General features: G+C 49.6%; 1 protein-coding gene across 3 annotated transcripts in view; it reads right to left on the reverse strand.

The window, feature by feature from the left end:
* AKAP10 (A-kinase anchoring protein 10) overlaps window positions 1–26,870 on the reverse strand; it is a 58,014-nt gene that overhangs the window by 6,632 nt on the left and 24,512 nt on the right. Inside the window, exons 2-14 of one of the 3 annotated variants that reach the window (XR_014494461.1) lie at window positions 26,651–26,698; window positions 23,959–23,991; window positions 22,485–22,664; window positions 20,429–20,971; window positions 14,591–14,689; window positions 14,297–14,381; window positions 11,141–11,264; window positions 8,123–8,259; window positions 6,795–6,861; window positions 4,046–4,231; window positions 2,136–2,245; window positions 1,273–1,355; window positions 83–563 (exon numbers count right to left, since the gene is read on the reverse strand). Coding sequence is in view for 1 of the 3 variants with exons in the window: in XM_083379723.1 (XP_083235849.1) it covers window positions 511–563; window positions 1,273–1,355; window positions 2,136–2,245; window positions 4,046–4,231; window positions 6,795–6,939; window positions 8,123–8,259; window positions 11,141–11,264; window positions 14,297–14,381; window positions 14,591–14,689; window positions 20,429–20,971; window positions 22,485–22,664; window positions 23,959–23,991; window positions 26,651–26,698 (1,826 nt within the window). In the remaining 2 variants the exon portion in view is untranslated. Of the gene's footprint in view, window positions 1–82; window positions 564–1,272; window positions 1,356–2,135; window positions 2,246–4,045; window positions 4,232–6,794; window positions 6,940–8,122; window positions 8,260–11,140; window positions 11,265–14,296; window positions 14,382–14,590; window positions 14,690–20,428; window positions 20,972–22,484; window positions 22,665–23,958; window positions 23,992–26,650; window positions 26,699–26,870 lie in introns of all 3 variants that reach the window. The other 2 variants (XR_014494462.1, XM_083379723.1) reach the window with 2 other exon arrangements.

Here is a 26,870-nt window from a genome sequence, read left to right on the forward strand (position 1 = left end):
TCCTTTTATATCCTCCGTTCCACCCCTTCTATACACTCTCCCCTCCTTTTATATCTTCTCTTCCTTTTTATATCCTCTCCACCCTTTATCCTTTCCCTCCCCTTTCATATCCTCTCTCCCCTCCTTTTATATCATCTTTTCTTTTATATCTTCTCTCTTTTATATCGTCTCTTCTCTCCCCTCCTTCTTTTATATCCTTTCCTCTCCTTTTATATCCTCTCCCCTCTTCTCCTTTTATATCCTCTCTTCTCCCGCCCCTTACACTTTCTTTTTTACACTTTTCCCCCCAGTGCTTTTTCAACCGTCGTACGCGTACCACCCGCCAGGTGCCAACGTGCCACCAGTGGTACGCCTACCACGGGTTGAAAAGTCCTCTTCTAGTCCAACCCCCTGCTCAGGCGGGAGACCTAAAACGAAGAGTTTGCCTGCACGCCAAGACACAGAGGAGGGTCTCTCTAAAGCGCCACAGAGACAGGTCATATTTTTCTCCGTAAGCAGAGCGCGCCTCACCTCATCTGTATTTCCTTGCACCCATTTCTTCATTGCTTGTGAGAACATGGACCCTGGGAAGAGAAGGAGAAGGGCTGAGAAACGTCCGGTTTATGTGGTCCACATGACTAGCTGAGGAATTCTGGGACTGGAAGTTCACCCATCTTAAAGCATGCTGGCTGGGGGATTCTGGGAGCGGAAGTCCCCCGCTCTTAAAGCATGCTGGCTGGGGGATTCTGGGAGCGGAAGTCCACCCCTCTTAAAGCAGGCTGGCTGGGGAATTCTGGGAGTGGAAGTCCACCACTCTTAAAGCATGCTGGCTGGGGGATTCTGGGAGTGGAAGTCCACCCCTCTAAAAGCAGGCTGGCTGGGGGATTCTGGGAGTGGAAGTCCACCACTCTTAAAGCATGGCTGGCTGGGGGATTCTGGGAGAGGAAGTCCACCCCTCTTAAAGCATGCTGGCTGGGGAATCCTGGGAGGGGTAGCCCACCCATCTTAAAGCAGGCTGGCTGGGGAATTCTGGGAGCGGAAGCCCACCTCTCTTAAAGCAGGTGGCTGGGGGATTCTGGGAGTGGTCCACCCATCTTAAAGCATCGCTGGCTGGGGAATTCTGGGAGTGGAAGCCCACCCCTCTTAAAGCATGGCTGGCTGGGGAATTCTGGGAACAGAAGCCCACCCCTCTTAAAGCATGCTGGCTGGGGAATTCTGGGAGCGGAAGCCCACCCCTCTTCAACCTGCTACGGCTTAGGAGAATCTCCTCTTGAGGAGGAAGAGGCAGCTGACCTTTGGACTTCTTGAGGTCCGGTTCTGGCTCCGATTCTCTAATGAACTGGCCCAGGTCGCTGACACGGCCAAACGACATCTTCCTGAAGCAGGAGGAAGAGCAGCTTATTAGCTCTGGGGTCGGGCTTAGGGTTGCAGCCGAGATGGCTGGTCTACGGCAAAGGAACTGGCCAGGTTCCCCACCCCACCCCACCCACCCCGCAGGCTCAAATCACACCTGTTTCCTTGGAGGACCTATTATTTTTCCCCCATTTCGGAGAAGAAAGCCTTGTTCTCCGAGCTTCACACAAGCTGACAAGCAATTTAAAGCTGACCGTGGGGGAAGCAGAAAAAAAACTGCGAAGGAGGGACCCGAACGAGAATCTGAACAGCCCATCGCTTGAAGGAAGTGGGAACCCAATGGTCGTAAATGCGAGGACTGGCGTTAAGTGACTTTTTTTCCAGCCCTGTCGTCACTTTGAACGGAGGGGGCTAAACAAGTGGTCCTGAAGTTGAGGACTACTTAATACTGTCACGGGGTAGAATAATTCAACCCTGTAAGCCTGCCCAGGATTGGTCAGTTCTTATGCCGAAGAAGATCAAGATGGGATGGCCTTGAGTTTCTTTCTCACCTTCCCTTCTAAATCCTTTCTCGACAGCTTTCCCTTCCCTTTCTCAACCTCGGCTCTAGAGTGCTTGACCGGAAGGGGCCATCCGGATACCAGGTTAAAACCAGACGGGCATTTTAAAAAGCAACAGGCCCATCCTAGGTTTTCGCAACCCGCAAATTGATCTCTTCTGATTGCTGGAGGACCAGCTGCGTTCGTGCCCGGCTGCCCACTCCGCGTGAAAAAAAACAAAAAAACACACACCCCAAAACTTACCCAGCGTAGGTCCGCTGATACAGAGACTCGGGATCCAGGCTGGCAGCATCGACAATTATTGCTTCGTCAAAGTTTTTCAGGATTTTTATGCTGGCCTTTTTGAGGCTGGGCTGTGATGCAACGTTCGGGTATTGTGATGCAGAGAATGAGAAGAGGAAGGGGGAAAAAGAAAACAACAAAAAAGTACCTCATATAACTGTAATTTGGACTTAACTTTTCATAAAAGACCAATCTGTCTGTCTGTCTGTCTGTCTGTCTGTCTGTCTGTCTATCTATCTATCTATCTATCTATCTATCTACCTACCTACCTGTCAATCTCTCTCTACATATATCTACCTACCTACCTGTCTGTCAATCTGTCTGTCTGTCAATCTGCCTGTCTATCTCTTTGTCTGTCTGGATTTCTCTGGAGGTTTACCTGCCTCCTCAGGGTCACCTGAGTGATGCAAATGGGTGTGGAGCCTTCTTGCAACTGCTGAAAGGACGGTGTGGTAGACTGGAGATGGATGACGTCCTATCCCTCCCCCTCTGTTGAGGGAGGGCTGTTCAATTTTGACCTAGACGGCCTCTTTGGCCCCTCTTTCAAACCAGCGGACACAGATAAACCTCCAGATGGCCTCAACGACTCTCTAAAAGGATGCAAACGACCGGCTGTCTGCAAGGAGTATAAATCCTTCCATTCCCCACCATCCCACTCAGAGCTGAAGAAGCTTCTTGGAGGGGAAGCGAAACGTCTTCAAAGAAAAACAAGGAAGTCCAGTTGCCTCCTGAAAAAAGCACCTTTGGGACAACCACGATCTGGATGGCTGAGAACATCCATGGATATAAACGAAACATCTCTGTGATCGTCCCCGGACGACAAGACACAACATGCTCCCTCATGGGCAGCGCCGGAGAAGTTGGGTTGACCTTTAAAGCCATCTTTTCTAATTTCAATTGTTACTCTCGGCTTTTGGGCTGAATTGTCTCCCAGTTAACTGGCTTCACTGACTAACAGTCCACAGCAGAGGACCCCAACCTTTTGGGTACCACCGGGGACCGGTTCCGTGGAGAGAGGTTTTTCCACGGACTGGAAAGTGTGTGGTTTTGTGTGCTGCCTGCATCCCACGGATGGGGCTTTGCTTGTTTGTGCGGCCCGGTTGCTGGCATGCTGCGGCCCGGTACGGGTCCATGCACCGGGGGTTGGGGACCCCTGGTCCAGAAGACCTTACCCAAAGTTAAGCCATCACAGCTACTAAGAAGAGGCAGAAAAAGAACCCAGAGGAAGACTTAGGGCAGGGGTCTTCCAACCTGGCCCTTTTATGACTGGTGGACTTCAACTCCCAGAATTCCTCAGCCAGGATGCTTTAAGACAGGGGTCTTCAAACCTGGCCCTTTTATGGCTTGTGGACTTCAACTCCCAGAATTCCTCAGCCAGGCATGTTATGAAGGGGCCATAGTTCCCCCATGCTGGCTCAGGAATTCTGGGAGTTGAAGTCCGCAAGTCATGAAGGGGCCATAGTTCCCCCATGCTGGCTCAGGAATTCTGGGAATTGAAGTCCACAAGTCATGAAGGGGCCAGAGTTCCCCCATGCTGGCTCAGGAATTCTGGGAGTTGAAGTCCACGAGTCACGAAGGGCGCCAAAGTTCCCCCATGCTGGCTCAGGAATTCTGGGAGTTGAAGTCCGCGAGTCATGAAGGGGCCAGAGTTCGCCCATGCTGGCTCAGGAATTCTGGGAACTGAAGTCCATACCTCTTAAAGGTGCAAAGTCTGTAACGGACACTTTTAAGGCAGGGGTCTTCCAACTTGGCCCTTTTATGACTTGGGGACTTCAACAAGTCATAAAAGGGCCATGTTGGAAGACCCCTGACTTACGGGGGCTTTGGGGAGGGGGAGGGGGAAAGGAGACCAACAACCATCAACCGAGCACCTGAGAAGTCGCCGCGCTGTCCACAGCACCCGTGTGGGAATAGTGATCGGAAGCGTTGCCGAGACCGTGGACGTTCAGGGTGAGACCGCCCCCTCCGCTGGCAAACTCATCTCCCCGGACCGAATGGATGAGGTCGTTCAAGTATTTGTAATAAAGGTTGCTGGACAGGAAGCTGGGTAAGAACACCTGCCAGGTGGGAGAGAAAAGGAGGGTGGAAGTGAGGAAGAGAATAGGGGTAGCTTGGAGTGGAACGTGGCGTCCTCGGTGCTTTCTGAGCTGGGCTGGGTTATGTTTTGTTTTATGGCAGACGTTTCATGACCCGAGTCCAGCTAGTCATAGCAATAATAACTCAGCCATGGGAACCCAAGGTCATTGCCCCGGAGTTGATCAAAGATTTGGCGGGCTGGAGAGCTGGGGAGAAAGCCCCGTGCTTCAAGCTAATTGGGGAATGTGATTTATGACTGTTAATTGGTGGAGCCTTGGTGGAGCAGTGGGCTGATGCCTCCTTAAGTAACAGCAGCTGCCTGCCATTAGAGCAGGTTCGAGTCCCACCAGGCTCAAGGTTGACTCAGCCTTCCATCCTTCCCAGGTAGGTAAAATGAGGACCCAGATTGTTGGGGGCAATAAGCCGACTTTGTAAAAATGCCGCTGGGGGGGGGGAAAGCCCTAATAAGCAGGCGTATACATAGAATGAAGGCTATTGCTAAGCACATTGGTTTGTGCTTCTTAGATTGTAAGCCGCCCTGAGTCTTCGGAGGAGGGCGGCATATAAATGGGATTAAAAACAAACAAACAAACATTATTGGGGCTAGAAGGCAGTGGAGTTGGCAGAGTGTTAGAGAAGGAGAAGGGGAGGACAAGGGGGAGGAGGTGGAGGAGGAGGAAGACGACGACCGAGGGGTCCTTGGTGCTCTCTGAGCTGGGTGGTTTCCTTGCAGACGTTTCATGACCCAAGTAGGGAACATCATCAGTGCTAGAAGGAAGGAGCGGTTTATGGAGGAGGAGGAGGAGGAGAGAGTGAAGAGGAGGAGGAAGGGGAGGAGGAGGACTGTGGGGTCCTTGGTGCTCTCTGAGCTGGGAGGTTTCCTTGCAGACGTTTCATGACCCAACTAGGGAACATCCTCAGTGCCAGAAGGGAGTGGGGTTTGTGGAGGAGGAGGAGAACTGTGGGGTCCTGGGCGCACTCTGAGCTTGCTTGTTTTTTTTGCAGATGTTTTATGAGCCAGCTAGGTAACATCATTAGGGCTAGAAGGCAGTTTGTGAAGGGGATGAGAAGAGGAAACGTAGCAAAGGAGGAGAAGGAGGAGGAGAAACGTGGAGTCCTTAGTGTTTTCTCAGCTTGATGCTTTTTTTTTTTGGCAGACGTTTTATGACCCAGCTAGGTAACATCATCAGGGCTCGAGAGGAAGGGGTGTGTGTGTCCTGAAATCAACCTTTGCAATGTCTGGTTAAACACAGCCTTGGTTAACAGGTGATAGAAAAAAAAATCCTTTCTCTGCCAAGGGTGACAGATACATAAAGGACAGTTTCTAAACCTGGACAATTTTAAGACAGATAGATTTTAACTGTCAACGTTCCTCAGCCAGTATATCCTAAGTCATACTATTGGGGAATTCTGGGAGTGGAAATCCACCCCTCTTAAACCATGGTGGCTGGGGAATTCTGGGAGGCCTGGTATTCAACCAAAGGACCAATTAACAAGCACATTGATACAGATCCAGCATATGTATAAGTAAGAAACCAGACTTGTTGGAAGTGACAATCAACAGGAGAACCAACCAGCTGCTCAGAATTCCAAGATAGCTACAAACACACAAACGCACGACCAACTGATCACACAAGACATTTATAAGCTAAGGCAGGGGTCTTCCAACTTGGCCCTTTTATGACTCGTGGACTTCAACTCCCAGAATTCCTCAGCCAGCGTGCCTGACTGAGGAATTCTGGGAGTTGAAGTCCACAAGCTGGGGTCTTCCAACTTGGCCCTTTTATGACTCGTGGACTTCAACTCCCAGAATTCCTGAGCCAACCATGCTGAGGAGAAATGGAGAGGTTTCCAAGCTGAGCCGTGCTAGCTCAAGAATTCTGGGAGTTGAAGTCCACAAGTCATGAAGGGGCCATACTATCCCCCATGCTGGCTCAGGAATTCTGGGAGTTGAAGTCCACAAGTCGTGAAGGGGCCATACTTCCCCCATGCTGGCTTAGGAATTCTGGGAGTTGAAGTCCATGAGTCATAAAAGAGCCAAGGTTGCCTAAGCTAAGGCAGGGGTCTTCCAACTTGGCCCTTTTATGAGTTGTGGACTTCAACTCCCAGAATTCCTCAGCCAGGCGTTAAAAAGTCCACAAGTCTTAATTTGGCCACGTTTGAAGAGCCCTGAGCTAACATCATCATCAGCAGAATGTTCTTCTTCCTATTCTCCTTAGCTCAGGGGTCTTCCCACTTGGCCCTTTTATGGCGTGCATGCTGGCTGAGGGATTCTGGGAGTCGAAGTCCACAGGTCATAACAGGGCCAAGTGGGAAGACCCCTGAGCTAAGGAGAATAGGGAGAAGAACCTCCTGGGGAGGGATTCTGGGAGTTGAAGTCCAAAAGGCCGAAACTGGCCGGGTCTGAAGACCCCTGCGTATAGCTCGCTAGTCTGGTAACGAAACGTTCAGAAATGGAAAGAAGCTCGGGGGGGGGGGGGCGCAGGGGGCGGCGAAAAGCCCTGGCCCAAATCTCAAACTCCGAGCGTTTCCCTTGGTGCCCACCTTCTCCATGGTGGTCCAGGCCTGTCTCAGCGGAGTGGTGAAGCAGTTGGGGAGTGGTCCGCCTTCCCTGCAGATGTTGGACTCAATTTCCAACCGTACGGAGTCATCGAAGCCGAGGGGATGAGTGGATTGGAGAGAGAAGTACCTGGTTGGGGTTTTTTTTTGGGGGGGGGAGAGAGAGAGAGAGAGAGAGAGAGAACGGTCAGGCTTGAGGCCACGAAGGCGAAAAACAGCGTCCAATTTCGTTTTTTTTTACTCCCTCGTTGCAGGGTTGTCACTCTGGGGGGGGGGGCAGTGTGTCAGGAGGCGAGGGGAGAAATGGTGACAACCCCCCACGCCCACCCTCTAGCATTGAGACTACAGGCGGTCCTTGACTTAGGACCGCAGCTGAACCCAGCTAAGCGGGACAGTGGGTAAGCGAGACAGTGGCTAAGTGGGGGGGGGGGTTTGCCCCATTGCACGACCTTCCTTGTGAGTTTCAAGGGAAGCAGAGCAGTTGTTAATAACATCGTGGTTAAGTGAATCTGGCTTCCCCATGGACATCATCATCATCATAGTAGTAGTAGTAGTAGTACAAGAAGAAGTAGTAATAAAGTTGGAAGGGACCTTGGAGGTCATCTAGTCCAACCCCCTGCTCAGGCAAGAAACCCTATCCAATTTTAGACAAATGGCTGTCCAGTCTCTTCTTAAAAACCTCCAGTGTTGGAGCAGCCACAGCTACTGGAGGCAGGTTGCTTAATAATAATAATAATGATGACGATGAGGATGGTGGTGGTGGTGGAAGGGACCTTGGAGGTCATCTAGTCCAACCCCCTGCTCAGGCAGGAAACCCTAGACCATTTCAGACAAATGGCTGTCCAGTCTCTTCTTGAAAACCTCCAGTGATGGAGCATTCACAGCTTCTGGAGGCAGGTTGTTCCACTGGTTAACTGTCCTCACTGTTAGGAAGTTTCTCCTTAGTTCTAGGTTGCTTCTCCTCCTTGATAAGTTTCCATCCGTTGCCAGAAGGCGGTAAGAGGGGATCACGTGACCCCCGGGAACACTGCAAGCGGTCATCAATACGAGCCTGTTGCCAAGCCTCTGAATTTGGTCATGCGACCAGGGGGGAACGCCATGCCGCCACGTTCAATGTGAAAAACCATCCTCAGCCACCAAAGGGGATCGGGGGATTCTGGGAGAGTGGATCCCAGCCTGCTTTTCCCAGGGCTGGCCGGAGGCAAAGCAGGGTGGAGGAGGGGAGAGAGAGAGAGAGAGAGCGAGAGAGAGAGAGAGAGAGAGAGAGAGAGAGAGAGAGAGAGAGAGAGAGACGTGTGGAGGAGGAGGCTCACCTGTCGTACAAAATCATGGCATCGTTCTGGGCCTCCTGCCCGTCATACTGGCCCTCCTTGGAGGCCAGCTGGGACTGGAAATTGTCCGCCGCCAGCCAGAACTGCAGGATGTTAACGGCGTCTTCTTTCTCCATGAACTGGCAAAGGAAACCGGGAGAAGGTGAGCGCAAAGCTTCCTCTCGGGGGGGGGGGGTAACATTCGCTGTTGGGGGGGTGAGGGAGAGGGAAGGGAAAGCAAAGGGAAGGAAAGACAGAAGGGAAAGGAAGCAGGAAGGGAAGTAGAAGGAAAGGGAAGAAAAGGAAGTAGAAGAAAAGGAAAGGAAAGGAAGTAGAAGGGAAGGAAGTAGAAGGAAGGGAAGAAAAGGAAAGGGTAGGAAATAGAAGGAAAGGGAAGGGAAGGAAGTAGAAGGGAAGGGAAAGAAGGGAAAGGGTAGGAAGTAGAAGGAAAGGGAAGGGAAGGAAGTAGAAGGAAAGGGAAGAAAAGGAAAGGGTAGGAAGTAGAAGGAAAGGAAAGGAAGTAGAAGGGAAGGGAAGGAAGTAGAAGGAAGGGAAGAAAAGGAAAGGGTAGGAAATAGAAGGAAAGGGAAGGAAAGGGAAGGGAAGGAAGTAGAAGGAAAGGGAAGGGAAGGAAGTAGAAGGGAAGGGAAAGAAGGGAAAGGGTAGGAAATAGAAGGAAAGGGAAGGGAAGGAAGTAGAAGGAAGGGAAGAAAAGGAAAGGGTAGGAAGTAGAAGGAAAGGGAAGGGAAGGAAGTAGAAGGGAAGGGAAAGAAGGGAAAGGGTAGGAAGTAGAAGGAAAGGGAAGGGAAGGAAGTAGAAGGAAAGGGAAGAAAAGGAAAGGGTAGGAAATAGAAGGAAAGGGAAGGGAAGGAAGTAGAAGGGAAGGGAAAGAAGGGAAAGGGTAGGAAGTAGAAGGAAAGGGAAGGGAAGGAAGTAGAAGGAAAGGGAAGAAAAGGAAAGGGTAGGAAGTAGAAGGAAAGGAAAGGAAGTAGAAGGGAAGGGAAGGGAAGGAAGTAGAAGGAAGGGAAGAAAAGGAAAGGGTAGGAAATAGAAGGAAAGGGAAGGGAAGGAAGTAGAAGGGAAGGGAAAGAAGGGAAAGGGTAGGAAGTAGAAGGAAAGGGAAGGGAAGGAAGTAGAAGGAAAGGGAAGAAAAGGAAAGGGTAGGAAGTAGAAGGAAAGGAAAGGAAGTAGAAGGGAAGGGAAGGGAAGGAAGTAGAAGGGAAGAAAAGGAAAGGGTAGGAAATAGAAGGAAAGGGAAGGAAAGGGAAGGGAAGGAAGTAGAAGGAAAGGGAAGGGAAGGAAGTAGAAGGGAAGGGAAAGAAGGGAAAGGGTAGGAAATAGAAGGAAAGGGAAGGGAAGGAAGTAGAAGGAAAGGGAAGAAAAGGAAAGGGTAGGAAGTAGAAGGAAAGGAAAGGAAGTAGAAGGGAAGGGAAGGAAGTAGAAGGAAGGGAAGAAAAGGAAAGGGTAGGAAATAGAAGGAAAGGGAAGGAAAGGGAAGGGAAGGAAGTAGAAGGAAAGGGAAGGGAAGGAAGTAGAAGGGAAGGGAAAGAAGGGAAAGGGTAGGAAATAGAAGGAAAGGGAAGGGAAGGAAGTAGAAGGAAAGGGAAGAAAAGGAAAGGGTAGGAAGTAGAAGGAAAGGAAAGGAAGTAGAAGGGAAGGGAAGGAAGTAGAAGGAAGGGAAGAAAAGGAAAGGGTAGGAAATAGAAGGAAAGGGAAGGAAAGGGAAGGGAAGGAAGTAGAAGGAAAGGGAAGGGAAGGAAGTAGAAGGGAAGGGAAAGAAGGGAAAGGGTAGGAAATAGAAGGAAAGGGAAGGGAAGGAAGTAGAAGGAAAGGGAAGAAAAGGAAAGGGTAGGAAGTAGAAGGAAAGGAAAGGAAGTAGAAGGGAAGGGAAGGAAGTAGAAGGAAGGGAAGAAAAGGAAAGGGTAGGAAATAGAAGGAAAGGGAAGGAAAGGGAAGGGAAGGAAGTAGAAGGAAAGGGAAGGGAAGGAAGTAGAAGGGAAGGGAAAGAAGGGAAAGGGTAGGAAATAGAAGGAAAGGGAAGGGAAGGAAGTAGAAGGAAAGGGAAGAAAAGGAAAGGGTAGGAAGTAGAAGGAAAGGAAAGGAAGTAGAAGGGAAGGGAAGGAAGTAGAAGGAAGGGAAGAAAAGGAAAGGGTAGGAAATAGAAGGAAAGGGAAGGAAAGGGAAGGGAAGGAAGTAGAAGGAAAGGGAAGGGAAGGAAGTAGAAGGGAAGGGAAAGAAGGGAAAGGGTAGGAAATAGAAGGAAAGAGAAGGGAAGGAAGTAGAAGGAAGGGAAGAAAAGGAAAGGGTAGGAAATAGAAGGAAAGGGAAGGAAAGGGAAGGGAAGGAAGTAGAAGGAAAGGGAAGGGAAGGAAGTAGAAGGAAAGGGAAGAAAAGGAAAGGGTAGGAAATAGAAGGGAAGGGAAGGGAAGGAAGTAGAAGGAAAGGGGAAAAAAGGAAAGGAAAGGAAGTAGAAGGGAAGGGAAGGAAGTAGAAGGAAGGGAAGAAAAGGAAAGGGTAGGAAATAGAAGGAAAGGGAAGGAAAGGGAAGGGAAGGAAGTAGAAGGAAAGGGAAGGGAAGGAAGTAGAAGGAAAGGGAAAGAAGGGAAAGGAAGTAGAAGGAAAGGAAAAGAAAAGGAAAGGGTAGGAAATAGAAGGAAAGGGAAGGAAAGGGAAGGGAAGGAAGTAGAAGGAAAGGGAAGGGAAGGAAGTAGAAGGAAAGGGAAAGAAGGGAAAGGAAGTAGAAGGAAAGGAAAAGAAAAGAAAGGGTAGGAAGTAGAAGGGAAGGGAAGGCGGAAGGAAGGTGAGGAGGAGGAGGGGAAGAAGAGAACGTCAAGCAAAGCTATTAGGCGGACTATAGAATTGTAGAAACTAATTGTTATGGATTGTTTTTTTTAAACATAAACCCAGACAACACGATGTTTACCAAGGTGATTACATTAAAAATAATAATAAAACATATTTGAAAAAAGAAGGAGGTGGAGGAGGAGGAGGAGGAGAAGGAGAAGGAACGCCTCGTCTCACCTCGGAGAAATAAAAAAGGGCCGATTCGCAGAAGAGGATATCGGCTAGGTAGACGGTCCCGCTCGTCAGCACCTCAATCTGGTATTTGCAGAAGTGATGGCTTCGCAGGAATTCGCTAAAGTGCCTGTGAGAGGAGGGGGAAAAAAAAAGAGGGATGTTCCACCATCAGAAGCTAAGAAATCAGCTCTTCCTTTCCCAGAATTACAGAATAACAAGAGTTGGAAGGCTCCCTGGAGGTCATCTAGTCCAACCCCTTGCTCAGCCAGGAGAGCCTAAACCGGGGGTGGTGGTGTTTGTGTGTGTCTTTAAACTGGGCCCTTTTGTGACTTGTGGACTTCAACTCCCAGAATCCCTCAGCCAGGCACGCTGGGAGTTGAAGTCCACAAGTCAGGAAAGGGCCACGTTTGAAGAGCCCTGGCCTAAACCATTTCAGATCAATGGCTGTCCAGTCTCTTCTTGAAAAACCTCCAGTGATGGAGCACCCCCAACTTCTGCAGGCAGGTTGTTCCACTGGTTGATTTAACGGAAAAATACAATTGGAAGAGATCTTGGAGGTCATCTAGTCCAGCCCCCTGCTCAAGCAGGAAGCCCTATGCCATTTCAGGTACTGTAAATGGTTGTCCAGTCTCTTCTTTAAAAAAAAAAAAACTCCAGTGATGAAGAACCCACAACTTCGTTCCAGTGACTAGTCCATCTCACTGTCAGGAAATTCCTTCTTAATGTTAGATTGGATCTTTCTTGGATGCCAGAGCGGAGAGGAATCAAGAGAGGCAAAATGATCTAGTTGGTGCACCAGGCAGGTCAGTCACTCATGCGCTCGTGACCTCCCGTTTAGACTATTGCAATGCTCTCTACATGGGGCTGCCCTTGAGGACCATTCGGAGACTACAACTGGTGCAGAATGCGGCTGTGCGAGTTGTGATGGGGGTCTCCCGATACTCCCATGTAACACCTCTACTCCATGAGTTGCATTGGCTTCCAGTTGCCCTCCGGGTGAGATCCAAAGTGCTGGTGATGACCTATAAAGCCCTGAATGGCTTGGGTCCGGGATATTTGAGGGAACACCTGCTGCCAGCATCAAGTTCCCTTCGTCCAGTGCGCTCGCAGATGGAGGGCCTTCTCAGGGTGCCGCCGGTAAAAGATTGCCGGCGGATAACACCCAGGGAGAGGTCCTTTTCTGTGGGTGCGCCTACCCTCTGGAACCAGCTGCCCGTAGAGCTCAGGACTGCCCCTGACCTACGTTCATTCCGCCGGGACCTGAAGACTTGGCTCTTTGAGCTCTCTGACCCAGGCTGAGAATTTTAACTGGGGTTTTTATTTTCAGGGATAATTTAATCTTTTAATTCTCTTTTAACTTTGTATTTTATATTGATGTGATTTTAAAATGCCCTGTAAACCGCCCTGAGTCCTTCGGGAAAGGGCGGTATATAAATCTAATAAAATCTAAAATCTAAACTTTCTTGCTGTGGGCGGTCCTCAACATATGACCGTCACGGAGCACTGCCCATTATGGTCGTATATGGGAATGCTGTGAGCATCGTAGACCAAGGTTAAGTCCAAAAAACGCTAGAATTCCTGGAAGCCTGGCAGGCGGAACCATTGCTCATCAACAGGCACAGAGAGATCAACAACGTTTACACGGCATTCGAGAGAAGACGACCAAGAAAACAAAGGAGGAAACAAAACACAGATGAAAATGCCTCCTTGTCAGCAATCAACACCCAGGTGAGCAGAGATCGACACCTCGACTCGACCAACAATCAAGCAATAAGCAACCTCCCAGTCAAGGAACTAACCACTCGGACAAACAATCCAACAGTAAACAACAGCCTAATCCAGGAAGCTTTAAGGAGTCCTACTAACACTTGACAGGGCAAGCCAGTGAGAGCAAACCACCACCACCACTTCTAGCACTGATGATGTTCCCTAGTTGGGTCATGAAACGTCTGCAGGAAAACAGCCGAGCTCAGAGAGAACCAAGGACCCCACAGTCCTCCTCCCCTTCCTCCTCACCCTTTTCCCTTCCTCTTCTCCTCCTCCTCCTCCTCCTCCTCTCCATAAACCCCTTCCAGCACTGATGACGTTCCCTAGTTGGGTCATGAAACGTCTGCAAGAGAACATCCAAGCTCAGAGGGCACCGAGGACCCCACAGTCGCCGTCCTCCTCTGCTCTGCAAACCTCATTCCTTTCTAGCACTGATGATGCTATCCAGTAGGGCTGGGGTGTCAAACTCAATTTCATTGAGGGCCGCATCAGCATTGCGGTTGCCCTCAGGGGGCCGGGTGGGCGTGGCCTACTGGGTGGGCGTGGCTAGAGTGCGTATGGCCTACTGGGTGGGCGTGGCCAGCTCTACATCGTTCGCATCAAGGGTGCCTATGGGGGCCTGGGCAGGAGTGGGACAGATCTGAGGGTCTCTGGCAGGAGGAGGGTCTCTGGGCCAGGGCGAAGGCAGCGGGGGCCGTTCCCTCACTGTTTCCAGGATGGCTTCGCGGGCCGCATGAAACCACTTCGTGGGCCAGATCCGGCCCCCGGGCCTTGTGTTTGACATGTCTGCAATAGGGTCGTGAAATGTCTGCAAGAAAACCACCAAGCTCAGAGTCAAGGACCCCACATTCTTCCTCCTCCCTCCTAGCACTGATGATGTTGCCCAGTAGGGTCATGAAATGTCTGCAAGAAAACCGCCAAGCTCAGAGAGCACCAAGGACCCCACAGTCTCTCTCCCTTCCTCCTCCTCCTCCTCCTCCTCTTCCCTTCGTCAAACCACTCTCCCTTGCAGCCCTGTTGATGTTAGCTAGTTGGGTCATGAAATGTCTGTAAAGAAAACCACCAAGCTCAGAGAGCACCAAGGACCCCACAGTCCTCCTCCTTGCAAACCCACTCCCTTCTAGCACTGATGATTTTATCTAGTGGGGTCATGAAATGTCTGCAAGGAAACCACCCTGCTCAGAGAGCACCAAGGACCCCACAGTTCTCCTCTTCCTCCTCCTCTTGCTCAAATCCCCCTCCCTTCTAGCACTGAGGATGTTACCTAGTTGGGTCATGAGCCGTCTGCAGGAAAAACCACCCAGCTCAGAGGGCACCAGGGACCCCCCACAAGTCAAATCTAGGAACCGGTGCGCGCAAAGCTTCATTGGATTTAAAGAAGAGTGGACTTACTCTTCTTCCATGGCGTTGAAGACCATGGACTGTGCCATGACGAAGCAGTTGGGGTCCACCTGTCCATCTTCCCCGCAGATCTTGGCTGAAATTTCACCAGAAGACATTCCCGTTAGTGTCAAAGAGTTGATGGCAAAGGGGGAAAGAAACAGGAGGCGGCACGCGGCTGGCCCACGTGCAAGCAGAGAAGCAGAGCAGGCACTTGGGGGCGCAAGGGTTTGAAACGGGGTGGTGGTGGCGGCCCCAATCTCCCCAAGTTTTGCTACCCTGCCAGATGGGAGTGCGACGTCTTACCCACAATGTCATTCCTCATCAGCTCGGTAATGGGTATTGGCTTAGCAGCATCGGGAGAGATGTATTTGGTAAAAATGCTCACTGCGTCCCGTTCAATACCTGGAGGGGGAGGAGGGAAGAGAGAGAGAGAGAGAGAGAGAGAGAAAAGGGACGGTGGATTGGGCCCACTTCTGCTACCGAACATCCGGATTCAGCCACGGTTTCTGTTCCCTACAGTATCACTTCCCAAGCTTCCTCTTTCCGCTATGTATTCAAGAGGGGCAGGGATTAATATTGATATGCATTTATAGGTTAGGGTGTAGGCATGTACATATGTTTATAGCTAGTTTATAGGTGTGTTATGTCTGTGTACACTTTTGAGAGCAGGCAGCAGAATTTCATTTTTAAGGCGTGCCCGTGTGTGCCCAGAGTTAAAAAATGACAATAAAACTCTTCTTATATCTTTTATCTTATATTTTATATCTTTTATCTTATGTTATCTTATTTTACATCTTATCTTACATCTTATATTTCATCTTACATCTTATATCTTTTATCTTATCTTATTTTACATCTTATCTTAAACCTTATATTTCATCTTACATCTTATCTTATATTTTAGATCTTATATCTTAAATCTTTTATCTTATTTTACATCTTGTATCTTATATTTTATATCTTATCTTATATTTTACATCATCTTACAACTTATATCTTATCTTTCATCTTCTTATATTTTATATCTTATCTTTACATCTTATATTTCATCTTACATCTTACATCTTTTCTTGTTATCTTATTTTACATCTTATATTTCATCTTACATCTTATATATTTTATCTTATCTTATTTTACATCTTATATATCATCTTACATCCTTGTCTTATATTTTAGATCTTATATCTTTTATCTTATTTTATTTTACACCTTATCTTACAGCTTATCTTACATCTTATTTTATATTTTATCTTATCTTATACAGTGGTTCTCCTCCTACCTCCTGGGCCGCTCGCAGTCGGTGTTGACGGGAGGGCAGAGGTCCGCCCCGAGGCCTCTCGTTTGTGGAGTTCCTCAGGGGTCGGTTCTCTCTCCCCTCCTGTTCAACATCTATATGAAGCCGCTGGGCGAGATCATTCGTGGTTTCGGGGTGGGGTATCATCAGTACGCTGATGATACCCAACTTTTTATTTCCACCCGATCAACCCGGTGATGCCCTCGACGTGATGTCCCGTTGCCTGGAGGCGGTGAGGGTCTGGATGGGGAGAAACAGGCTTCGACTCAATCCCGCCAAGACCGAGTGGCTGTGCATACCGGCATCTCGGATGAACCAGTCTTTTCCATCTTTAACTATGGGGGGTGAGGTGTTACCCGCCTGCTGATAGGGCCCGCAACTTGGGCGTCCTCCTGGACTCACGGCTCAGTTTGGAAGATCATATAGGAGCCGTGGCCAGGGGGGGGGCTTTTGCCCAGGTTCGCCTGGTGCGCCAGTTGCGGCCCTATCTGGACCGAGATGCCCTACACACTCATGTGCTCGTGACCTCCCGGATAGACTACTGCAATGCTCTCTACATGGGGCTGCCCCTGAGGCTTCAGCTGGTGCAGAATGCAGCCGCGCGAGTTGTGATGGGAGTCTCCCGATACTCCCATGTAACACCTCTTCTCCGCGAGCTGCATTGGCTTCCGGTTGCCCTCCGGGTGAGATTCAAGGTGCTGGTGATGACCTATAAAGCCCTAAATGGCATGGGTCTGGATTACTTACGGGAGCACCTGCTGCCAGCATCAACTTCCCATCGTCCTGTGCGCTCCCACAGGGAGGGCCTCCTCAGGGTCCCGCCGGTCAGGGAATGCCGGCGGGCGATCCCCAGGGGGAGGGCGTTCTCTGTGGGCGTGCCTGCCCTATGGAATCAATTGCCGGTGGAACTCCGGATCGCCCCCGACCTTTGTTCATTTCACCGGGACCTAAAAACCTGGCTTTTTGAGTTAGCTGGCCTGGACTGAGGGGTTTTAAGGTTTTTAAATTCTAATTTTAAATTTTGGGGCTATTGATTTAATTTTATTTTAATTTTTATATTGTAGTGTTTTAATTTTGCCCTGTAAACACTGCCCTGAGTCCTTCGGGAAAAGAGCGGTATATGAATTGAATTAAATAAATAAATATTTTACATCATCTTACATCTTATCTTTCATCTTCTTATATTTTATATCTTACATCTTTCATCTTATATCTTACCTTACATCCTATATTTTATATCTTATATCTTATTTTACATCTTATCTTACATTATATCTTATCTTACATCTTATTTTATATTTTATAGCTTATATTTTACATCTTATCTTATATCTTACATCTTCTTATATTTTATATCTTATTTTACATCTTACCTTGTATCTTATATCTCTTGCATCTCATCTTACATCTTACATCCTATCTTACATCTTACATTTCATGTTTTATATCTTATATCTTATCTTACATCTTATATCTCTTGCATTTTATCTTATCTTATGGAGTTCCTCTGAGGTTGCAGTGAGTTTGGAAAAGGAACAGTTCACCGGTTTGCAAAAAATTCCGCAATAAATAACCGGAGGTTTGTTTGGGTTCCACCCTCCCCCAGGAAGAAAGTCGAGCAATTCCAGCTAAGACGAAAACTGAACTGGGACTGTTTTTTTGGTGAAAGAGCAAATCTCTTTTGCGCTGGCAATTAAGTCACTCGTTGCTGGGTCTTTTCAGAAACGGGGGTCTTCCTCCCTGTCGGACTGTCCCAGGCGGTCCTCGGGTCTCAATTGAGGCCACGAGGGCGCCCAAAATGACACCCCATAATTGAGCGCACAAAATGACGGTGGTAAAAATTGGTTATCATACGACCTAGTCTGATTTTAATGCCCAGTTGTTGTTGTTGTTTTTGCAGTAGCCGTTAAGCGAACGCCATGGTTGTTAAAGAGAGCGTATTGTTTCATCGGAAGTAAACTTGTGGTAAATTGCAGGCATGCGACTGCGCGATGCTGCAAGTGGCCGTAAATGCAGGCTGGCTGCGATATGGTCACATTGATTGGGAGGGGGGAGAAGGGGGACGTCGGAACCTCAAAACCGGGCACGAAAGTCCGACTTTCGGGATTTGCCGTTAACTTTCAACAGCCACTAAGCCACTGGTCGTAAGTCGAGGACCGCCTGTATCCCAGCGAATGGCCCGTCTTGCCTGCATTTTCTTCCCCTCCTTCTGTTATCCCACACAAGTGGTCCTCGCTTACCGACTGACTCGTTCACCGACCCTTCAAAGTTACAAGGACGCTGAAAAAAAAAACACAACTCAACTTTCAACCAATTTGCACCTTTTGCAGCGTCCCTTAATCACACGTTACAGACTTACGACAGCAACGGAGCCCCAAATTCCAGCGGCTCAGCGACGCATTGGCTAAGTGGACTTTGCCCCACTTTACGACCTTTCTGGCCACAGCTGTTCAATGAATTACCGCACTCAAGTTAGCAACACGGTTGTTAAGTGGCTTCCTTCCTTGTTGACTTGGCCTGTCAGCAGTTTGCGAAATACGTGACCCCGGGACACTGCGACCGTCATAAATACGAGCCGGTTGCCAAGCATCTGAATTCTTGACATGTGACTGTAGGGATGCCCTACAGCAGGGGTCTTCAAACTTGGCCCTTTCATGACTTGTGGACTTCAACTCCCAGAATTCCTCAGCCAGTGTGCCTGGCTGAGGAATTCTGGGAGTTGAAGTCCACAAGTCATAAAAGCGCCAAGTTTGAAGAGCCCTGCCCTACAGTGTGGAAAACGGTCGTCTGTCACTTTGTCCAGTGCCGTTGTTAACTTTCAACAGTCCCTAAATGAACTTTTGTTAAGTCCAGGACTAGCTGTGCCTGACCCACTGTTCTTTCCCACCCATTGCAGAATTCAAACTGGAGAGGAAGGGATCAGAAGAGAGTAAGCAAGCACCCAGTGCTGAACAGATATAAAAAGGGGCACATCAAGCCTGCTGTACTCTCCATTGGGTGTATCTGCTTACTCTCCTGAAATCCTTTCCTCTCCAAAGTCTGTAACTATAAGCTTTCATTCGCCCTAAGCTAATTATCCCAGAGCCGGAACGAACATGCATAGGGTGGGAGAGTGGGGAAAACAAAAGCCCACTTATCGACTGCTTTGCTTAGCGACCTCAGTTGCAGGTCCCAACTACGACTGCAAACTGAGGAGTACCTGTAATTGGCTGGGGGGTATGGGGGGATGCGGTGGCTCAGTGGGTTAGGACGCTGAGCTTATCGATCAGAAGGATCGGCAGTTTGGCGGGTCGAATCCCGAGTGCCGCGTAGCAGAGTGAGCGCCTGTTACTCGTCCCAGCTTCTGCCAGCCTAGCAGTTCGAAAGCACGTAAAAATGCAAGTAGAAAAATAGGGACCACTCCAGTGGGAAGGTAACAGCGTTCCGTGCGCCTTTGGCGTCTAGTCATGTCGGCCACATGACCACGGAGACATCCTCGGACAAGCGCTGGCTCTTCGGCTTTGAAACGGAGATGAGCACCGGCCCCTAGAGTTGGAAACGACTAGCACGCATGTGCAGGGGAACCTTTACCTTACCTTTATGGGGGGGGAAGACCTACTCTCTTCGTTCCATGGCAGGCAGATGGAGCCTCTATCCTTCCAGCATCAAAGCGTCACTACCCATTTTGGAAAGGACACCTGGGAGTTGTAGTGGGCATTTTGTTTAATCGCTTTTAATTTTTGTATCTTGTTTTTGGATATGTATTGCCCTGTTCACTGCCCTGAGTCCTTCGGGAGAAGGGCGGTATACAAATTTAATAAATAAATAAATAAATAAATAGTTTAAGTGTAGTTGGAAGACTGCCGTGCCCTCCGCCATTTCTACCCAGTGAAACTAAGCAAATGGGACAGGCTGTTTTCTGTACAAAGAGCCAGCCCTCGCACAAAATGAACCGTTGTAAGTCAGGTATTCACTTAGTGACTTGTTCGAAGTTACAACGCCCCTGAAAAAAAAAAGCGGCTTATCACCGTTTCTCACACTTATGACCGCGGCAGCATCCCTGTGGCTGTGTGATCAAAATTCAGACCCTTGGCTACTGACTCGTATTTATGACGGTCGCAGTGTCCTGGGATCACGTGAATCCCCTTTTGTGACCTTTTGGCAAGCAAAATCCATGGGGAAGGTCAGATTATAATAAAGAATAATAATAATAATAATAATAATAATAATAATAATAATAATAATAATAATGATGATGATGATGATGATGATGATGATGATGATAATAATAATAATAATAATAATAATAATAATAATAATAATAATAATAATAAATAAAAATAGCAGCGTTCCAGTATCTCAGGGGCTGCCCCAAAGAAGAGGGAGTCAAGCTATTTTCCAAAGCGCCCGAAGGCCGGACAAGAAGCAACGGATGGAAACTAATCAAGGAGAGAAGCAACCTGGAACTAAGGAGAAACTTCCTGACTGTGAGAACAATTAACCAGTGGAACAACCTGCCTCCAGAAGCTGTGAAAGCTCCAACACTGGAAGTTTTTAACAAGAGACTGGACAGCCATTTGTCCGAAATGGTATAGGGTTTCATGCCTGAGCAGGGGGTTGGACTAGATGACCTCCAAGGTCCCTTCCAACTTTATTATTATTATTATTTTAACAAGGGTTTGACTAATTTAACGACTGCAGTGACTCCCTTAGCAGCTGAGGCAAGAAAGGACGTAAAGTGGGGCAAATATTCCACTTAGCAACAGAGGTTTTGGGCTCAACGGTGGTCGTACGTCGAGGACTACCCGTAGGTCCTTAAATGAGGATGTCCCTGGAATCTACTTGGAAAGACCCTGGATGGGGCTTACTTTTCATGAGTTTTCCTGACATGTCCCTTAGTGCAAAGGAAGGACTATTTCTACTGGACGCCGAGACCGTGGAAGGATCTAGAGAGTCAGTCGGGACAGGACACTCCTCGTCTTCTGACGGGGTCAACCCCAAAGGGGGCATGTCCCCGCCTTGGCCAAGCAGCAAATGGTTCCGAAGAGTCAACGTTGGCCGGTTCAAACATGCCGGAGAGGGCTCGGTAGGGCAGCGGTCATCCAGTCCTCCATTAAGCGACTCGCCGAGGGGGGGAAAGGCGGGAGGGTCCTGCTGCCGCAGGCAAGGGGACACCGGCTCGGCCAAGGAGCTGTGCTTCACCGTGTTCAAGCTGTGTGCTCGGATGCGGGACCAGGTGGCGGAGCGAAAAGCCTCGGCTTCCAGCCAGAATCGGACCAAGTGTTCCATACGGTGGAGCTCCATGTACTGGGTGAAGTACGGGAGGGCCACGGGGTCGCGCAGGACTTGTGCCAGCGTCTTAGACAGGCTTGACTTGCTGTCTTGAGCTTGGTAATCCAGGCAGGAGCGGCCTAGAGAAAAAAAGAGAGGGAGAGGAGGTGAGGAGGGGGATCGTGTCAAGGTTCCAGCTGGCGCGCCCAACCAGGTAAACATCTTCCAAGACATTCTGATCTCTTTAATGTAAAACTTTATTGAGTGCGTCCAATCAAATGCAAAAAAAAAAAAATCGTTTTGAGAAAATACCCTCGGCCTGGCCAGGACCTGGGTGGATCGTCCTTGACTCTCGTGGTCCATCTTGGAAGTCTGCATTCCAATAGCTTCCCTGCCCACCAAGCTCGTTGGCAAGCTGAGAACCAATAATTGTCACACCAGCGAAAGAACGCTTCAAAACTTGACCGGTACCGGGGAGAGACGTTCTCCGAGTTTGTAGAGAGGCACCCGATTAAAACATCTCCGTCATGGCCCCATCGGATCCCAGTTCGGAGGAGGAGGAGGAGTTGAAAGCAGGACCGTCCAGTGAGGATGGGGCTTCTCCGCTGGATTGTCTGGGAGTCCAGGGGCTGAGAACGACGCTGTCCCAGGCCCCTCCGGCACTGGGGGAGGTGGTCGAACTGATGGGCAGCTACCTGCCCTCGCAAAAACGGGAGAGGATCAGCTGCAGACAGGCAGTGGTGTGGAGAGGCAGCAGATCCCCTCCCATGAGGAACAGCTACCTCCCCGACCTGATCCCAGGGCACAGAAAGTGGAGCGGAGGCAAGCTCAAAGGTGGTCGGCGAGGCTGCTGGGGAGGAGGCCGCCCCAGCATGTCTCACAAGGCACATCTGCCTTGAGTTGATTTAAGCAGAGGCCGGGGTGGGTATCTTTGTCAGGAAGAATCTGATGTGCGTATTTTTAACTAATTTACAAGACAGGTAGTCCTTGGGCTATGGAAGCTTCCTATTACGGTTGCAAGTCATAAAGGTGGTAAAATGGGTTGACCAAAAGTTACTTACCTTGCGTTCATGCCTAAACTGGGACTAGAAGTCACAATCCCCTAATGATTGGCCCAAAGTCACCCAGGCACCTTTCATGACTAAAGCGGGACTAGAACTCACCGTCTCCTGGCGATTGGCCCAAAGTCACCCAGCTGGCTTTCATGCCTAAGGCGGGACTAGAACTCACCGTCTCCTAGCGATTGGCCCAAAGTCACTCAGCTGGCTTTCATGCCTAAGGCAGGACTAGAACTCATCGTCTCCTGGCGATTGGCCCAGTCACCAAGCTGGCTTTGATGCCTAAGGCGGGACTAGAACTCACCATCTCCTGGCGATTGGCCCAAAGTCACCCAGCCTGCTTTCATGCCTAAGGCGGGACTAGAACTCACCGTCTCCTGGCGATTGGCCCAAAGTCACCCAGCTGGCTTTCATGACTAACCTGGGACTAGAACTCACCGTCTCCTGGCTTCTAGTCTGGTGCCTCAATCACTTGACCAAACTGAATCAATCAATCCATCACTTTCTTACAGGGACCCATTAGGATATTTCAGGTCTCTACATGCTCACGAGGTGTTTGGACCCAGCTAAACCAGAAAAAAGGGACCACGCTCACCCAGGTCTCCAAAATGGGCAGCTTCCATGTGGCTGGGCTGCTTCTTAAGGGCTGCCGTGCGACTGCTGCAGGACTCCATGTTGGCCGAGATGGCATTGATAGCCACGTGGCTTGGTCCGGCTGCCTCGAGCAAGGCATGGCTCCTGGTACCTCTCTGTGGGGAATATCCTGGTGCTGCGGCTGGAAAGGGAACCACAAGGTGATGCTGCTTTTGTGAGCTAAAACCTGGGTTGGTCTTGCAGGGGCTGCCAGACCAGACACCCTGCCTGTGTTGTTTATACAGGTGATCCTCAACTTGCAACCACAACTGAGCTGAAAATTTATGTTGCTGAGCAAGATAGTTGTTAAGTGACCCTTACCCCATTTTACGACCTCTCTTGCCACTGTTAAGCTAGTAACATGGTTGTTAAGAGAATCTTGCCCCATTTTACGATCTTTCTTGCCACTGTTGAAGTTAGTAACACGGTTGTTGTGAATCTGGTTTTCCCCTTGACTTTGCTTGTAAGAAGGTCCCAAAAAGGGATCACATGACACCCCCAGGACACTGTGACCGTCGTAAATATAAACAGGTTGCGAAAGTGTCTGAATTTTGATCACGTAACCATGGGGATACTGTAATGGTCCCAAATGGGAAAAAATGGTCGTACGTCACCTTTTGCGGTGCCTTTCTAACTTCAGGACTCCAGCGATCGGCCGAATAACGGTGGCCAAAACAGGTCGTAAAATGGGGTGCGACTCAATTCATAGCAGCTGTGTTACTTAGCAATGGAAACTCCGGTTCTGATTGTGGTCGTAAGTTGAGGACTGCCCGTTAACGGAGACTAGGGAAGTGCATTTGAACGGAATCTCCTAATCCAGAGGTCACCAAAGTTTTCATGCTGGCGACTTGGAGGGAAAGGGAGGAGCTGGGAAAATTACGTACATGCACGCACGTGTGCAGAAACAGGGCAGAGCACACGCACACGGTGCTAGTGGCCCCACTGGTGTAGGTGTGCAGATGCTAGTTGCCGCTGCTAGCCCCATGCGCATGCGCGAACGGGCCTTGAAACCCGCATGGTGCTAGCCATCCCCGTTTGCACGTGCAAGCAGGTGCTAGCTGCCGCCACTGCTACCCCCATGCGCATGCCCAAGTGGGTTGTGTAACACGCGCAGGCTATTGGCCCCCTTTTGCGCATAGGCGCTAGACACTGCCGCTGCTAGCCCCAGTGTGCTTGCACAAATGGGCTGCGGAAACCCGCGTGTGCTAGCTGTCATTTTTGTGCAGGCGCTAGCCTCGCACGCATGTACAAATGGGTCCGCGGGTGACAGTGCGAGTGGGGGTGAGTGCACGCGCACTGGCCAGCCTGCCCTGTGGCCCATAGATTGGGGGGGCCCTGTCCTAATGGTAAAAGATGATGGACATTTGCAGAAACGGAGGGCAATTCAGTTCCTAATTCCTGGGAAATTCAGGTTTTCTGGGATGGGGGCATCTCACCAAAGTTGCCGGGCATCTGAGCCGCTCCAGACTCTGCAAACAGGAAAGGAAAGCAAATTAATTTTGGCCCGAATGTCTGAAATGTGACAGAAACAGGATACAGTGCCCAGCCCACCTCACTTTAGAAGCCCCAACCTGGGACGTGCGAGTGGCTGGCTAGCCAATGCATGCGGTGTGCGACCACACTCGCACCAGCATCACCGTGGGCCTTCGCGGCCTCATTCGCGCAAGCACTGTGGCTGTTTGTGGCCCCACTCGTGCGAGTGCTCACGGCCCCATTCAGGCGAGCAATGGGTGTTCATGCGCACTCACGCATGTGCCTTTAACCCCCCCCCAAAAAACATCCCTTCTTCTTCCCCCCCCCTCTCCAGGCCACAAACCCCAAATCATGGGGGAACTCTGCTGTCAGCATGTTCAAGGTCAAATCCAGATAAAATTGGACAGTTTACGATACCCTTGGAGCAAATTTGAATGTCAGGGTTAAAAAAAAGAAAAAAGAAAAAGAAAAACGACTTGAAAATTTAATTCCAGACCATTTGCAGGATTATTGCCGCCGGCTTCAGGCGGAAAGAACGGCAGAGTTGAGTGTGCCCTTGCACAACACGAGTTTTATAACACAGGTAGTCCTCGGGTTACGACCTCAGCTGAGCCTCAGGTTTATGAGGCTCGGTGAAACGTTTGTGAAGTGAGCTTTGCCCTGTTGTACGACTCTCCTTGTCACAGTCATTCAGTGAATCGTTTAAGTCAGTAACGTGGTTGTTAAGAGAAGCTGACTTCCCTTGTCACAAAAGGCCACAAAAGCGGAACATGGGAGCGCGGGATAGGGCAACCTATCCTTGGTGGAGCAGTGGGCTAATGCCTCCTTAAGTAACACCAGCTGCCTGCAATTAGTGCAGGTTCGAGTCCCACCAGGCTCAAGGTTGACTCAGCCTTCCATCCTTCCAAGGTAGGTAAAATGAGGACCCAGATTGTTGGGGGCAATTAAGCTGACTTTGTAATAATGACGCTTGGGTGGGTGTGTGAAAGCCCTAATAAGCAGGCATATACATAGAATGAAGGCTACTGCTAAGCTTGTAAGCCGCCCTGAGTCTTCGGAGAAGGGCGGGATATAAATGGAATAAAAATAAATAAAAATAAAAATAAAACCGTCATAAATATGAACCACTTGCCAAGCAACTGGATTTTGATCAGGGGACCGTTGAGGATGCCGCAACGGTCGTAACTGTGAAAAAGGGCCGCGAGTCACATTTTTTCCCCCCAGTGCCGTTGCAACTTTGAACGGCCATTAAATGAACTGTTCCCACCTGCCTTGGGTAGCAGTGTCGGCCTTTTTGCCATCTTTGTAAGTGCCAGCCTCTCTCTCCTAGCAGCCGGATATGCTCACACACCAGTGACGGTAAAAGAGGCATGTCCAGCAGAGGTAGTCCTTGAATTATGACCGCTTGCTTAACAACCCTTGAAAATTACGATGGATTCAAAAAATAAATTACACATGAGGTTTGTTTATTCTAGTTGTATCCTGCCCTTATTTTACAAATAACTGAAGGCGGGGAACATATCCAACAACACTTACCTCCTCCCCGTTCCCCACAACAACCCTGCGAAGTTGGCTGGGTTGAGAGAGAAGGACTGGCCCAAAGTCACCCAGCTGGCTTTCATGACTAAGGCGGGACTAGAACTCACTGCCTCCTGGAGATTGGCCCAAAGTCACCCAGCTGGCTTTCGTGGCTAAGGCGGGACTAGAACTCACTGCCTCCTGGAGATTGGCCCAAATTCACCCAGCTGGCTTTCATGACTAAGGCGGGACTAGAACTCACAGTCTCCTGGAGATTGGCCCAAAGTCACCCAGCTGGCTTTCATGGCTAAGGCGGCACTAGAACTCACTGCCTCCTGGAGATTGGCCCAAAGTCACCCAGCTGGCTTTCATGACTAAGGCGGGACTAGAACTCACTGCCTCCTGGCGATTGGCCCAAAGTCACCCAGCTGGCTTTCGTGGCTAAGGCGGGACTAGAACTCACAGTCTCCTGGAGATTGGCCCAAAGTCACCCAGCTGGCTTTCATGGCTAAGGCGGGACCAAAACTTACTGTCTCCTGGTGATTGGCCGAAAGTCACCCAGCTGGCTTTCATGGCTAAGGCGGGACTAGAACTCACCGCCTCCTGGTGATTGGCCCAAAGTCACCCAGCTGGCTTTCATGGCTAAGGCGGGACTAAAATTCACCGTCACCCACTTTCTGGGCTGGTGCCTTAAAGGCTAGATCAAACTGGCTACGACTGCTTAATTCTATTTAATTCCTAATTAAGTTACAACTGCTACACCACCCACGTGGTCACGTGATTGCATTCCAGGCCTTTGGCAAGCGGCTTGCAATGTCCCACAGCCAAAAAACACCCACTGGACACTCTGGATTTGGACTCACGACCACGTGACTGGCTTGATGGCCACAGCGACTTGCCATCACAAAAATGGTCATAAAACCGAGCCCAGTCAGTTGGTGACTCGAGTTAGGACCTTAATGAGTGACTAGCAAAACCCCAAGCTCAACTGTGGTCATAAGTCGAGGACTAGGTGTACTTAAGTGTGCAGACTGGAGCTGGCCATCCAGAGCATTGAGGAGCATTTGTAATACAATGGCAACCACGCAGAATTAAGCTGCTAGCAAAGTGGGGGGGGGGGGAAAGGGGGGAATTTACCTTTAATTTCCCTGACTTCTGCTGGCTTCTGGTGCTCTTTACCTCTCACTGCAAAAGAACACGAGAGAGGCTGTTTTTAGTGACGGATGACAAATTTAGGTCTGCCCTTGCCAATACCTGTGCAGCTGAATCCAGGAATGCAACTCCCCAACTGCAGCAAAAGACTTAGGACGTCACCCTTAACCCCCCCCCCCTTGCAAAATGCAGTCCAAGCATAAAT

Source organism: Vipera ursinii (genome assembly GCF_947247035.1).
Source record: "Vipera ursinii genome assembly, chromosome: 1".
Lineage (NCBI taxonomy): Eukaryota > Metazoa > Chordata > Lepidosauria > Squamata > Viperidae > Vipera > Vipera ursinii.